General features: G+C 40.5%; 1 protein-coding gene and 1 long non-coding RNA gene across 4 annotated transcripts; both read right to left on the bottom strand.

The window, feature by feature from the left end:
- Nucleotides 1-37: 37 nt before the first annotated feature.
- Nucleotides 38-5,676, bottom strand: prune2 (prune homolog 2 with BCH domain). 3 transcript variants are annotated; one of them, XM_081718617.1, is made up of 11 exons: nt 5,555-5,676; nt 4,124-4,205; nt 3,733-3,942; nt 3,345-3,521; nt 3,101-3,254; nt 2,779-2,910; nt 2,589-2,675; nt 2,380-2,478; nt 1,719-1,757; nt 1,401-1,448; nt 38-1,310 (listed from the first exon to the last, which is right to left on the bottom strand). In XM_081718617.1, exons 2-11 carry the CDS (start codon nt 4,176-4,178, stop codon nt 1,283-1,285), a joined length of 1,029 nt encoding a protein of 342 aa, XP_081574743.1. In that variant the 5' UTR covers nt 4,179-4,205; nt 5,555-5,676; the 3' UTR covers nt 38-1,282. The 3 variants fall into 3 exon arrangements, with proteins under 3 accessions (XP_081574743.1, XP_026881181.2, XP_081574744.1); XM_027025380.2 differs by having other exon boundaries at nt 3,101-3,203; XM_081718618.1 differs by lacking the exon at nt 2,589-2,675.
- Nucleotides 5,677-5,952: 276 nt separating this feature from the next.
- Nucleotides 5,953-9,550, bottom strand: LOC145659084 (uncharacterized). The gene is made up of 4 exons (XR_014125086.1): nt 9,200-9,550; nt 8,970-9,028; nt 8,797-8,888; nt 5,953-7,259 (listed from the first exon to the last, which is right to left on the bottom strand). It is a non-coding gene; the product is annotated as an uncharacterized LOC145659084 (long non-coding RNA).
- Between the last annotated feature and the right edge of the window lie 4,944 nt (nt 9,551-14,494).

Raw genomic sequence — 14,494 nt, 5'->3', positions numbered from 1 at the left:
GTCTGCCTATTCTAACACAATAATGCATGCTACAGAATTAAGTTAGAGGTAAATTTATTGATATTTCTGCATCATTTTACGTTAACACACTTTGAAAAGGCCTCTGTCTCAGCTCTCCATTTAATCAATGTTTTGAGATTATTTCAAATGACTACATAACTAAGAAACATGCAGTGACGTGCATGCACCTGAGCACACCCACACATGACTATGTAAATATTGTGCTTGTAGCACTTGTCTTAGTTCCCCTATGAGTTCTTTTCATTTGTACAGGAGGAACCTGAGAGACATAATGGCATACTAATAAGAAAGCACACATACACACACCCAACTCATAATTACACTTACAGGCCACCCATAGCCACACACAAAGAGGTGTTCTGGAGTAGACTGACTGATAGCAGTCCGCTGAAGCGGTCAACAAATTAGTCTGTCCAGTCAGAAGTAGTCGGATCATTACACATCGCAAACACCCTGGCTGAAGAAAACAGACTTCATTTTAAAAAGCCATTCATTTTGAGAGAACAATTACTTACACAAAATACCAGGTGATTTATGACTAATGGCTGGTGAGTCTTCAGAAACTTTCTAATTAATGTCCATATTCTGCATTTGCAACTGTCTGAACTGGCATTACTAATATATTTTTAAATCATCCTTTAAAAAAGGTCTTAAAAGAAACTCCTGAATGTTACATTAACTGCTACAGCAAACTCTTGTAATTCTGGCAGTACTCTGACCACATAGCACGGTGTAATACATTTGCACTCAGTCTATAAGAATTGCTACATAGATCACAACTGAGTGGTCATGAATATCTCAATATGGTACTGTTCCAGTGGATTCTTGGACAGGACACAAGTATTTTAGTTTTCATTTTCTATCAATCAGTCCTGCGCATTTAAGTCTACACAATACATTATGTACCTTAGTGTGAAATACACATGACATTATTGCTTTTATGCATCTCAGACTAATCTTAAAGGATGAAAACCTATGCAAAAAAGAATGAACATGGTAACCCCTTTGTCCAGAGGACTGCTGTTTGGCTGTGAGAGTTTAAGGGCTTTACTGATCTAGAGTAGTCTTCCTCAGTGCCGAATGAGACATGAAAATAGCAATATCATCTGCTGAGCTGACGTGTGAGAAGAACGGCGTGCGTTTATCCATGTTTTCAGGAGAAACTAAATCGCATGCATTTCCAAGTAGAATCCAGGCTACAAATAATCAGGTGACCTCTCCTTCAGACACTGCCCAAGTAGTTCTCCACTGCTGCTAAGACTTAAGAGCTGTTCATACTTGCTGGAGCACTGCAACACGTAAAAGAAAAACAGTTAGATACTTAGACTTTGACAGCCACAACCACTTAATGTTTTGCTTGTAATGAAAAGTGCTCTTACGTAGGTTCCTCCAGGGTCACCTCATGTCCTTGGAGAAAGCTGTTGATTCTACACAATATTTTACACTACCTTTAGTAATTGATTGCATTCAAAGTTTAAAACAAGCATTGTATAACAAGCAATAAGGTGCAGTAACAGTTTTTCAGATATTGTGAAAAATCCATGACAGTTGTGTGCAGCTCTCAGCAAATATATTTATATACAAAGGTGTGTAATCACCAGCACTGTATACTCTTAAAGTGGGTTGGAGTGAATTTATGCTATTGGTTGCCTTCCAGTCATAAAAGTCAAGAATGGATCCATCACAACAATTCTCACCTTGAGTTCTCTGCTGCCTCCTGTAACTCCTCATCAACTCTGTTGATAAGAGAAATTGATCCTAAACATGTGGCGCCTAATCAATACTCACATATTGATATTTTTATTTACATTTATTTTTATTTACATTTATTTACATCTGAATGCCAGAGTTGATGTGAGGAAATCATTTCTATTAAACAATTGTTCAAATATTGTTGTACTGTATACAACAAGATGCTATATAATTGTTGGTATATGTGAAAAGCAGAAATGGAAAGAATACCATGCTGAAATGATTTAAGAATCCTGAAAATAATGGAACAATCCTGAACCATTTAACCAATTTTCAGTGATAGAACTGTTGCTAATTAAAGGGGTATTGTTCAAATCACCCTTTTCAATACTTGTTAGTTGCCACAGAAACCCAGGTGTGAAAATCTCACAGCTTCAGCAGAGATTCTCAGGAACAGTGAAATCTCCACACAGCCTCATATACATAAATATTTCTTCTAATGTGGGGCAGGCAAGTTTGGTGTATGAGCTTGTACAGATGACAGAAACTTTTTAAAAAGGGGCCTCTTCATACAGTAGAAAAACTCACTGAGGTATCTGTGCATTTCCCTTAAAGTCACTTTAGGTTCACATACATAGCTCACCTTAGTAGAGCACTTCTACTTACTTGATGATGCTTTCAGGAATATGGACATATTCCATAGGGATGAGCTCTTCCAGCTCTGCTAAACTGTTCACATACCGAATCTTGCTGCTGAACTTTGAACTGTAGAGAACACACAAAAAGCATAAAGATTAGAGCAATAAAGCACGCACACCCACCAACACATGCTGCAACACACACGAGCAAATTACCATGAGGTTTCATTCTTGTACCTGATAAAGGGTTTGGTGAGGGCTAGAACAGCCCTGATAAACCAGGAAGGGTGAACAATAATGAAGGATTTCAGATTCTTCTTTAGCCTGAAAGTAGGTTTTTCTGGTCAGATGGGTTCTCAGGCCTTAGCAGCTTTGCATGCTTACATTCAACACACACAATGTGCAGGAGAATAAGAACAGTAGCCACCTCCTGTCAATCATCTGGTAGCACCTCTTCAGCCAGCCAAGGCCAGGCATCCGACGGTGAGGCGTGGCTCCATTCAGATAGACGATCATGTAATCCTCCGCCACCATCAGCTCCAACGTGCTGATCACATACCTGAACATGACAAGTACTGTCATTTTCACATACTTCAATAAAAATGCAAAGGGTGTTTTTTAAAAAAGAAAAAGCCAACAATGTCCAATTAAAAGCCCGCTGACTGATATCAACTCCCACCAGCGTGCATTAAATACTGGGACTGTAACAGTTGGCCCAATTTGTTCACTGTATTTAGGCTTTCACTCACAGAAAGAGGTTCTCCATTACTTCATGGTAGTCCTCTCTATCACTGTCCGGAAGGAAGCAAGCAGCAAACACAATGATGGCATTGACACCATTGCCATAGTATCCTTTTGGAGGATAGAGATCATCGTTATGAAGGAAACCATGAAACTGGCATTCTGAAATAATCGATAGTCACAGTCTGTAATTGTGTGAATACTCAAACTGAAGGCGAGTTAAGATTAGAGGGGAATGTATATTTTGAGTACCTCCGTGGGAAATGACCTTTTGGTAGGGTTCAATGCACTTCATGTTGATGCGGTGCTCCTGTTCGCCGATAAGGACTGTTCTCCAGAGTCTGGACTCCTGCCGTTCCTCTTCAGCACTGCAAGTAGGAATGGGTTCGACCCCCTCCAGTGCTGAAGCTTTTACAGATGCCTTAGACTCTGAATACAAGCAAAACAGATATTCAGATGTTAAGAAGTTTGCTATCAAGCAGAGGCTATTGAGCTAGTGGAGAGAGTGGCACCGCCACACGAATCTTGAGCCAAAGATGGCACTTGAACCAAAGATGGCACTTGTTAGCTGATGGCACTTGAACCAACAACCTTCTTGCTGTTGCAGAAGCCTAAATTAAATAATTTAATTAAAATTTACCATCCAAATCCATCTCATGATCAGTATAATCCAGGATGTCAGCCTCATCAGGTGTATCCAAGTCGTCCACGTTGATATCCAGGTCATCAGGCGTATCGAAAAGGTCATCCTCACTTTGGTCCAATGAGAGACTAATACGAGGAGCTGAGAGCTTTTTCCTCTGAGAGGCCCCACCCCCATCGCCCTGCAATGGCAGAGAGGTGGGAGGGGCTAGTGGAGGACAAAAGTGAGATGAATTTGTTCAAATAGTTTTCTAGACAAATGAGGAGACAAACATCTCCCCTATAATGACATTCATCTGTACCCATCTTATATGCTGCTCATATTTCCTGCATTATAGTCACAGATAAGCTAGGTATGGGTGGGTGGATATTTGCAATAGCATACGCACATGGTCTGCCTTCTGTCTCCTCAGGACTCATCTTGTGTTCAGGAGGCTGGTCCATCCCCACATCACTGGGAAGTGGTGGATCCTGAGGATTAAACAACCATGTGCACACAGTTCATCAAATCTCAGCGTCCAGTTCAGTTGCTTGCTATAGTCTGTGGAGTACATGTGCACCAACACGGTGAAGCCAGGATTGAGGGAAGTGTTACTTCATTGGTTACATTTTATGTATGGATAACCACTCGTCTATTCATCCCATAATTAACATCCCATTGAAATAAAATCCACACTATTTAGAGCATTATTTCCGCAGCACTGTTAGAATATAACTGGGGCACAGAAGAGTTGGCTTCCTGAGAACCACTGCATCACCCTAAATCCGTTCATTCACTGTGCTGCCCAGCATCTGTTGCAAGCACAAACATACAGAACATTTGAGTCTTCCACATAGTGGATTCACTTTGCTGTGTTTTAAATCAATTCACATCTTTTAACTTCTCTATCAGAGCAGATCTTGCCTCCACAGAGTCAGTTCATCTGACTGAAGTTAAGCCTGATTCATGGCTTAATGCTCTACTGCGATTATTATAGTAGACAACAGAAAGCACAAGAGATTCTTCATAGCAATATATCAGTGTGCAAATTCCTTGTAACAAAGATTCCTCATGGCAGTGTATTACTGTGTAAAATCTTTCAAATGTGCTACATTTTCCTGCACAATTTGCATACTTTACACACACACAGATAGCACCTACAAACACATGAAAAATAATGCCTTAAAAGGATCGTTTCCACTATAAACTGAGCTGCCAGATGGATTTCAAAGTAAGAGTGCGTGCAAGTGTGTGTGTGTGTGCGTGCAAGGTGCTAAAGAGGAGAAGGTGGGGTTTCTTCTCCTCAATTTTTTACTAGTCTGGTCTAATTCATCCAACACAGCAGTAGGCAATATAGGAGAGTGTGAGGGGCAGGTTATGTAATCTCATACTCATTCAAATCCATGAGTGTTTCACCATGTTTATTTATCCATCCATCCACCCACCCACATTTTGAGAAACGATGCGCACACATTTCTAGGAAAATGCCTTGGCTAGACTTGCCATGCCACAGATTTAAATGACCAAAACTAGGTCAGCTGTGACTAATGGTGAGGAACTCTTAAATAACACACACAGTATCAAATGTGGTAGTCATGCCTCACCACATCACTATCCCTCATTTGTGTGTATGCAGCAAACTCACTGCATACACACATGCATATACACAATGGGATGGGCATCATCAAGGAAGCAAAAATATCCCTCCCCTGCAAACACACACAGCACTGGTTCTCTATAAACACCTGCCCCTCCCTCCCCCTTGTTTCTCTTTCAGCTCATGAAAACACATGACCTGTCCCTCTTCTCGGTGCAAAAGAAGTCCACCCAAATCACTCACCACTCTCTCTCCTTTGCCAGGATTTAAATAACGGGTGTGGGATTCTGTGCTCGTCTCCGTCTCTCTGCACAGTCAAAGATGCTCACCTCACCCGCTACCGACAGCATCCACCATTTTGTGGTCATGTGACCGTCTCTAGTACCAAATAAGGCTGTTCACGCAGCCTCTTACTGAGGATGACGGAGGCAGTGTGCAACCACACCACCAGAGAGCCCCACTGCTCAGCCAAAGGAAGCTGAGTCGGTCTGACAACAGAAGCCCTGGGCACTTGAGGTTCTCAAACCTCATGACAATATACAGGATATAGCTGTATTAGCAGGATAAAATAAAATGAATTTTCAACTTTGCTGGCTGTGTTTTAAATGCTTTATAATTTCAATATAATGCCTTTTAATCAAATCAAATCACCAATATATTATTGCATAGCACACAAAATAGGAAATTAAATACATTTACATGTGAAATAATTAAATATTACAAATTAACTGCTTGGTCAGTACATTTGTCAAAAAGAAAGTACACTTCAGTCACAAATTCAGCAAGAGTTTCATCACAGATTCACAAGAACAGACGGCTACTGGGTAAAATACAAGCTCTGATGCAAGTATGGTGTCAGCAATGCCATCGACTTTGTCAGGGCTCCCCTTCAATATTCCAATCTCTCCGCAAATGAACATTAAAAGGTTTATTGTAGTACTCACTTTTAAATCACAAAATCTCGATTGATAATCAGGAAGTAAAGAAGGTGCTTGGCTAAGATCTCCACCAACAGGTGATTGTCCAAAGGTCATTACCATAACGGCTTTGTCACACCTTTAGGACTAGCCCACCACAAGCAGAAGTGGGAATTCAAAGAACGAAAACACACATTCAACACATTACTTGGGGTATTGTTAATAAAACAAGTTGACTAAAATGATAAAAGTAAACATGATAAAAAGAAAACCTGACAAATATAAATAGATCCAAAACTGAAATAAGACAAATAAATTTTTTTTTAAATAACTTAATGTGATGGATATTTTTTATCTTTCAGTATGAACAGGTCTGAAAATCTTGAACTCAAAATGGTGGAGATTGTTAGTAAATAGCATGTCCTTTATGTAGCTGGCCAAAACTCTGGACTATAAATGTAGGAATTCTAAGTAAAGATAGACTATGAACTAATTAAAAATCAGGAAATAATAATCTGTGGTTAAGGTACACTACTGGTAATTGAAAGGTTGCAAGTTCAAACCCAATCACTGCAAAGTTGCCACTGTTGGGTCCCTGAGCAAGGCCCTTAACCCTCAATTACTCAAGTTGTACTCCACCATGATTGTAAGTCATTTTGGATAAAAGCACCAACTAAATGTCATAAATGTAAGCAAAATGTCTCTGCTCCTTGGCTAAGATTACCTTAGTAATACTTGCTTGCTGATCTACTGTTTAGATGTGAATCGCAAACTGCTCCAATTGTGAATATAGCAATAACAAACCATGTAGCAGGCCAGAAATAACCAACATTAGTGCTTCATAGGTCAAAAGTAAAAATGAATTCCATTCAATACAAAAAGGTTTAAAAAGGTGAGAGGAACCCATAAATAGCCCGAATACATTTCTTCCGAAACAAAGAAATTTCAGCTTCAACAGTCATCTGAAAAATACATACAGAGGACATCTGTCCACAGGAAAATATAATTTCAGAAGAAACAGCAGTGGAAACCTGCAATAGAAAGGCCATTGTAAGAGTAATGGCTATGCTGAGCATAAATTCCATATTTGAGCTCTTTAAAATGGAATATTTGAATAGTGAGACTGAGCAAGAAATTCAATCCATGCTTAAATCCTCAACACAATCAGCCCAAAAGTATACCCCTCCTAATTATTGAGCTCAAGTGCTTCAGCTACATCCATTGCTAACATGTGAATAAAATTAATCACTTTACCATGTAATCTTCATAGGCAAACATTAGCAGTAGAATGGGTTCACAGTGAAGACCTCAGTGATTTTAAACGTGGTAGTGTCCTAGAATACCACCTAGGCCACAATTTCTGCCCTGGTCAACCATCAGTGCTGTTATTACAAAATTGAAATTTAGGAGTGACAATAGCTCAGCCACAAAGTGGTAAACAGCAGGATAAACGTGATCTCTGAAGCCATGAATCAGGCTTAACTATTGGACAAATCTGAGTGGCACAGAAACCCAGGGGGTTTGGATAAGAGTGCTACCTAATGGAATGCATAGTGCCAACAGTAAAGTTTGGTGGAGGAAGGTTAATGGGTAGTGTAAAAACAGACACATTCTATTCCTGAATCTGCACTGAAAGGTTAAATCCGCATTAATGACTTGTCTGAGAAATCCTGTTTGAAAAACTATTCTGGAATGGAACCTTGTTTTGTGTTAACATAGACCTCATGTCATTTACTTTAAGACACTCCTCCATACCCCACCCTGTCTGTTTGGCTAAGAGCATGGCAGAAACTGGTGCTGTGCCGAATTCAACAGTTCTGTTCCCTTTGCATGCACACACTTCATGCAGGCATATGGATGCTAAAGACTACATTCACATTTTCTGCTGTATCTAGGATAATGACAAGTGTTAAATCTGACATTTAAACTCAAACAGAAAACCCGGTAAAAGTCAAACAAATATGACAGTGACATTCATAGTACTCAGTGTACAGAAAGCACATAAAACTTGACAATGTGTATTATGAGAGTGCCATGAACAAGGAATACAACGTTCAGCTTTAATTCCCAAGGCTGGAACAACCCTTGCTGACACATATACTGACCTGATGGATATTGGCAATTATTTCCTTCGGTCATTGTTAGAAGAGGTGGATAAATGTTTTTTATATAGTCACGATAACTACATAAAGCTTAATTTGAAATACAAAGACATAATTCAGTATATTTAACACCAACTTGACAATTGCCAAAGTTATACTCCCACCTCATATCTTTGAACTGCAAAGAGACACTAATCACTCAAGGGCATCTAACAATTTTATTGTTTCAAGACAAGACTTAACAAGTAAATTGTAGGTACATATTACATGCTTAAAACTAATAGGCCTACAGGTAAACAACAATTGTGGCTATTCCCCTTCTTAATTCCTCCACCCTCCCCATGTTTGTGGAAAAGGCATTAGGTTCATCCTTAAAATTACACTGAGGAAACTAAGCAAAAATGCCCCATTAGAGTACTTGAATTAGAACACCATGCATTACTTTAGAGATTCCTGCGATACTTACTTTCAGCACATGGGATGTGGGATTTTGCTGCATGCCCATCTGAACACATTCAGTCCTTTTTTGTCTCATAAAGGTTCTGAAATCCAAAGAAACTGAAAGAGCAGTAGACAAATTCACTTTTTTTTAAATCACCACTTCCACACAATATATCCCCTTTAACCACATTTAGTCACCTGTTTCACTTCCTGACACCTTTTCAGGTGGCTTGTATTCTTCTCTGATGGATCACAACCTTTCACAAATGACCAATGAGTATTTAAGAAGCCACCGCCTGTACCCAACTGCACAATTATGTTTAACATACTGCGATTAATATGTGTGGAATGTTTAGAAAAAAAGAACTAAGAATAAAGTATGACTACAAATAAATATTAACAACCTTCAAACTGCCTTAACATGTTACCTGGTGTAACGGCCAAAGCGCCGCAAGGCACGGAGCAGGATACACAGACTCACTTGACGGAGACAGACGTTTATTAACATAAGCTACACACACCGGCACTCATTTTATAACATAAACTGTGAATGCGAATATACGAACTGGAACAACGTGAACGTGATCAATGACTAACAATAATATACACACTAAGAAGGGTTTAAATACATACAAACGAGACAAGACTAAACCGATGCAGATGTGTGCTTAACAACATAGGCGTGGTTACAAACGGTTACAGTCAACGGAGAACTCATACATCACGCAGCGGGCCATACCACGTGACCAGCGGAAGGGGAGCGTTTCGTCTAGTGGTGATCACTGATGATACCAAGAATGTACTCAAAAGTTATAAAGAATGTATATTCCAATAAAAGCAATTAATTATTACATAAAACATAATGGAAACAGTTCCTATATATATATATATATATATATATATATATGGCATTTATAATGTTTTAAAACACCTGCCATAAGCTTGTATAATTACTCATTCAGCATGTAGCTATAACTACTAATGCCTTATAAAGCAAGAGTATATGACTTGTGTGACATTTATAGAGGGAAGGATACAGGTGTGAGTGAGAGAAAAAAGGTATTTTATTAACAAAAACATCAAAGGCAAACTGGAGCCAACTGAGGGCACAAATGTAACAAAGAAATAATCCAAACAAAAGACTGTTTAGTCTCAGAGTTCGTAGGCTTGCAAGACATGTTCTCATAATGGCAACGGTCAATGCAATGCACTGAAGGACTGGTCCTGTGGGGTTAAATAGGAAAGGTGGAATGAATTGCAGATGTGTGTGATAAATAAGTACCGTGAATGTGGTTGTGTGTTGTGATTGGTGGAGTGACTGGTGATTGATGGGCTGGAGGTGTCACGGTTAGTCCCGCCTAGCTTCCATGTTCCATGGTTTCCCTCATTTCATTTTCTTTGCCCCTCATTTGGTTTTCCAGACTTGTTAAGTTCATGTCTTTGCTGTTCATTGAATGTCTGTATGTAAGCAGAACCATTTTTTTTGTGAATCAAAAGATGTGTGTTAAGTCTACCCTTATATGTTTATCCTAGCCTTTGTGTTTCTTAGTCTGTGTTATAGCCTGCTTCCCATGGTTTGCCTTGTTCTTTTGTTGTTACAATCTCTGTATCGGTAAACTGACCCTGGATTACTCTGGCGACTGTGACTTTGGATTTGCTCCTAATAAATCTCACTCTTGTCTGCACATGCGTCTGCCTCCTTACTGCTCACCGTTACAGGATGAACAACCGAACAAAGACACAGCGATAGAGCGAGACTCTGGGAGGTAATTGTTCCGCTGGGACGAAACTCTGGCTGTTTCTACACAATCCGAGTTCGTTATGTCTCAGTGCCTCCAAACCAGAGAGAGAAAATCCCCTGATGCTGCGGGTACACGGGTGTCTCCTTGTTCCTGAAAAAAGCAGGATTCCGTGTATTTTGATGATGACGAGGTCCCAGGTAAGCGCCAAGAGTCTACCCGTCTTCAGCAATGCTGCAGGGGAGAGGCCTGCAGCGCAAGACGTGAATAGGTGGAGTGAAGGCTCAGATAACCCATTTCTAGGCACTCGGTGTGTGCTCAAGCGCAAATGCGAGCTCCCCATAGCCCATGTGCGTTCTGAGAACTGCCAAGTGGGTTCTGTATCTGTGTGTTCCTCCAGTGTCACACAACCTGTGGCTATCCTGCAAGCCACCCAGTCTGTTCCTGTTCCCATCGTGAAGGACACCATCCAGCCTGATCCCTTTCCTATTCCAGGTACAAAGGACTCTGCCCCACCAGTTGTGGTTTCTGTTCCCAGCATGGACACTGACCTGCTGTCTGACATAAGAGTTGGGGAACCCTGGTCTCTCCCATCTGAAAAGGGGACCCCTCACAAATTCAGTGGGGAGGGCTCATTAGAGGCATTTATTTTGCAAAGCAGACTATATTTTCAGTGCCTGCTCTGTCCACAACCACCTGACTTCTTAAATATTCGGTTTTTGCAGTGGGCTGAAATACTGTTGAAACACTGCACTGAGGAGATGAGAACGTTGGAGGGTTTCTTTGGGTTATTAAGAGCCATGAGAGACGCCGCCCGTCCTGGTCCAGTTCCTGTTCCCGGCGTGGAAGACACTGCATGTCCTGGTTCCAGGTCTGTTCCCATGGCTAAACATCTGTTGGACCTGCCTCTGGTGATCGTTCCGGACCCACCGCTGAATGCCACAGCTGCGCCTCTGTGCACCATGGATTTGTCACCGGTCTCCTTGATGTCCTTGGACCTGCCTTCTGACTCCCAGGCCTTATGTTCCCCATGTGCATTCTGTGTCTCCGTTGTTGCCTTCTCCATTTCCTGGTTTTGTTTTTGCTCCTGTTGTTGTCTGTTTCTGTGCCTGTTCTGGTTCCTGTGTCTCCCTTTTTCTGTCTCTGTGCCCATCCATGTGTCCATTCTGGTGCCCGTGTCTGTTTTTGTTCTTGTCCCTTTGTCTCTGGTCTGGTCTGTTTTGTGTTTTTGTTTTCTTCATCCTTTTGTGCCTCTGGTCGTCCCTCGTCGTTTGTCATCTTTTGTTGTTTCTCCTTGGCCTTCCTCCTGGCACTTTAGTTGTCCTAAGTCTGTTCCTGCTCCCGCTTCTGTGCCCATTCCTGGTTCTGGTCCTGTTCCATTTTCTGTGTCTGTTCCTGCTTCTGCTCCTCTTCCTCCGGTTTCTGTGTTTGGGTCTCCTGCTTCTGTATCTTTGGTTTCTTCTCTTCCGGTGCCTGCTCCTCATCATGTCCCGTGTTCGGCTCATGTTTCTGCCCTGTCTGTTCCTGTCTCTCGTCTGGGTCCTGCCCCTCCTCCGCATCTTGCTCGTTCTGTTCCTGTTGCTATCTCGTCATAGTCCTGTTCGTGGTCTGTTCTGTTCTGTTTTGGTGGTTCTTGTTTTTGCGTGCCCTAGTGTTGCACGTTTGGTGGGGGGGTGCTTCTATGTTCCATGGTTTCCTTGTCTTGGGTGTTTTGGTTCCATTCCATAGTTTCGTTTTCCACAAAGATTTTTGTGAATCAAAGCCTGTGTGTTAAGTCTAGCCTTTGTATTTCTTAAGCCTCTGTTATAGCCTGCTTCCCTTGTTTTGCCTTTGTGTGCTTTGTTTGTTTATCATGTATCCTAGTAATCTCCGTATCGGTAAACTGACCCTGGACTACTCTGACGACTACGACTTTGGATTTGCCCCTATAAATCTCGCGCTTGTCTGCACATGTTTCCGCCTCCTTACTGCTCACCGTTACAGGAGTAGGGTGAATGGGGCTATGTGGGTGATTTGCTGTGTGTGTGATTGAGTGAGGCCTGGTGCATGACACAGTGTTTTTTTTTTTAAAGAATTTCTAGAAAACTGGAATAGACAGTCATTGCTCATTTCTTTCTTTTTATTTATTTGTTTTTTTTTTCTCTCACTACCTATTCTGCTACTTATTGTTATATTGTTGCTATTGTTTTGGCCAGAGGAGGATGAACCACCACCCCCCACCCCCTTTGACTCTTGGTTTCTCTCAAGGTTTCTTCCTCATGCTCTAGCGAGTTTTCCCTTACCATTTTCTCCCTTGGCTGCTCACTGGGGGCTTGGACTGTTGTAAATCACTATATAAATAAATTTGATTTGATTTCTACTACTATAACATTAAACCACTCAGTATCAGCAGGAGCTCTGTTGGGCTTGAGCCCGTTTTAAATTCTTATTTTAAAGTCCTTAATTCTTAATGGAAGGTAAATAAGTAATTTGTGGATTAATCTTAAATGCAAGATTTAGAATAGAAACACTGTAAACTTTATACTTCTCACTTTCTATGAAAGATAGATGTTTTTGTGGGGTTTTTGTGTGAAGGCTACCTATAAATTGTCTGGATTTGTCAACAAGTCTCACCTGATGGATGCTAAGCCCTGAGGCTCAAATGTGGAGGTAAGTATTCTTTACTCTGGAGAATTTGCCTCAGATAAGCAGAAATGTGTAACAATACCTGTCACTTAGAAATAATATATTTTTAGACTTTAAATTATTGCTGATCACTGACACTTCCATTTTCTTTTCTAGGCTCTGAATGTGGAGGTGCAAACAGTGTTCTAAAAGTGTATCTACGATGTATTGGCTAATAAAACACTTAGTTGAAGCACGGCCATTCCAGCCAGAGACATGCCCATGCTCATTCAAAACATGGAATGCTTTTAAAACTTATGTGAGTCAATGTCATGTTGAAGTTTTACATGTAAGGAGTGTAAAATTAGTAATAATTACATGCTTTTTGTTTCCTGGAAATCTAGTAGAGAGTAATTTTCCTTGTATCAAAAACTTCAAACATTTTTTGAAATGAGATTGTGTCACATGAATGAGTTATTGGAATAGTTATGTTTCATTTTTACCTCTGCCGCAGTGCCCTCAACACACAGTACAGCTTTCGACAAGCAGAACCTTCCAGTTAATTTCTCAATAATACATTAGCTCAGCCTTGCCATTTCTACTAATAATCATTTACAGCTAAGGGTAGCCCAATAAACAATGTAAACAATACTACAAGGTAAATAAGGTGTCAAACATGTCAAGTGGGCACCAGCAAGAGCTTCAGTATGTTACCTTCTGAGGTGTCTATAGCAGCTACTTGGGTGTAAAGATATAGTTGATAATCATGCATCCTCTTCTCCAAATCTAAACCAATATATGTCTTTTCAGGACATCAAGTATCATAAAAGCAATCCCTTTTTCAGGTAATTTAAGGATTTCCTTATGCATATACACTGATGTTTTTGGTTTTTGTGAGCCATTAGAGATGTCAGGTAAGAAACACAAGCTATGTGCAGTGTACTGGATTTCAGGTAACTTTCTTCCTGGTTGCAGCTCTGCTCTATTCTCAATCTACCTAGTTTTGTTGTGCAAAATTGATCATGTTAAAGGTTATGGTTATGAGAATTTCTGAGCCTCTACTGCATGACGTATTGAATTTGGGCCAACAAGAACTGTATAGCCCACAGCTTGGGTCATTTTTCCAGGGCACAGTACAGTGTGTTGTTGATAATCTGGGGGCTCATGGGCTAGCTGCATTTGTAGTTTCTCAGGAAAATATATCAATTTTGTACAGCCCAGCTTTGTGGCATTCAGGACCAATGAGGAGTATTTGAGTGCAGAAACAAGGACATTAATCATCTTTATGTCAAAACAGTGCAAGAAAAGGGGTGTGATGAATAATAGTGTTCTTTAAGCATGATCAAAAAACACACAAAGTCTTAGTGATTCTTAGTGACT

This window comes from Electrophorus electricus, chromosome 8, assembly GCF_041902795.1.
Source record: "Electrophorus electricus isolate QZ-2024a chromosome 8, ASM4190279v1, whole genome shotgun sequence".
NCBI classification, from domain to species: Eukaryota; Metazoa; Chordata; class Actinopteri; order Gymnotiformes; family Gymnotidae; genus Electrophorus; species Electrophorus electricus.
The sequence above is the reverse complement of the archived record's forward strand: the minus strand, read 5'-3'. Positions and strand labels throughout refer to the sequence as shown.

Coding starts and splice junctions, on each gene's coding strand:
- prune2 (XM_081718617.1), bottom strand. CDS start 4,178: ATGGACCAGCCTCCTGAACACAAGATGAGTCCTGAGGAGACAGAAGGC. Junction 1,449..1,718: donor GAGGCAGCAGAGAACTCAAG/GTGAGAATTGTT, acceptor AATATTGTGTAG/AATCAACAGCTTTCTCCAAG. Junction 1,311..1,400: donor GTGACCCTGGAGGAACCTAC/GTAAGAGCACTT, acceptor TACGTGTTGCAG/TGCTCCAGCAAGTATGAACA.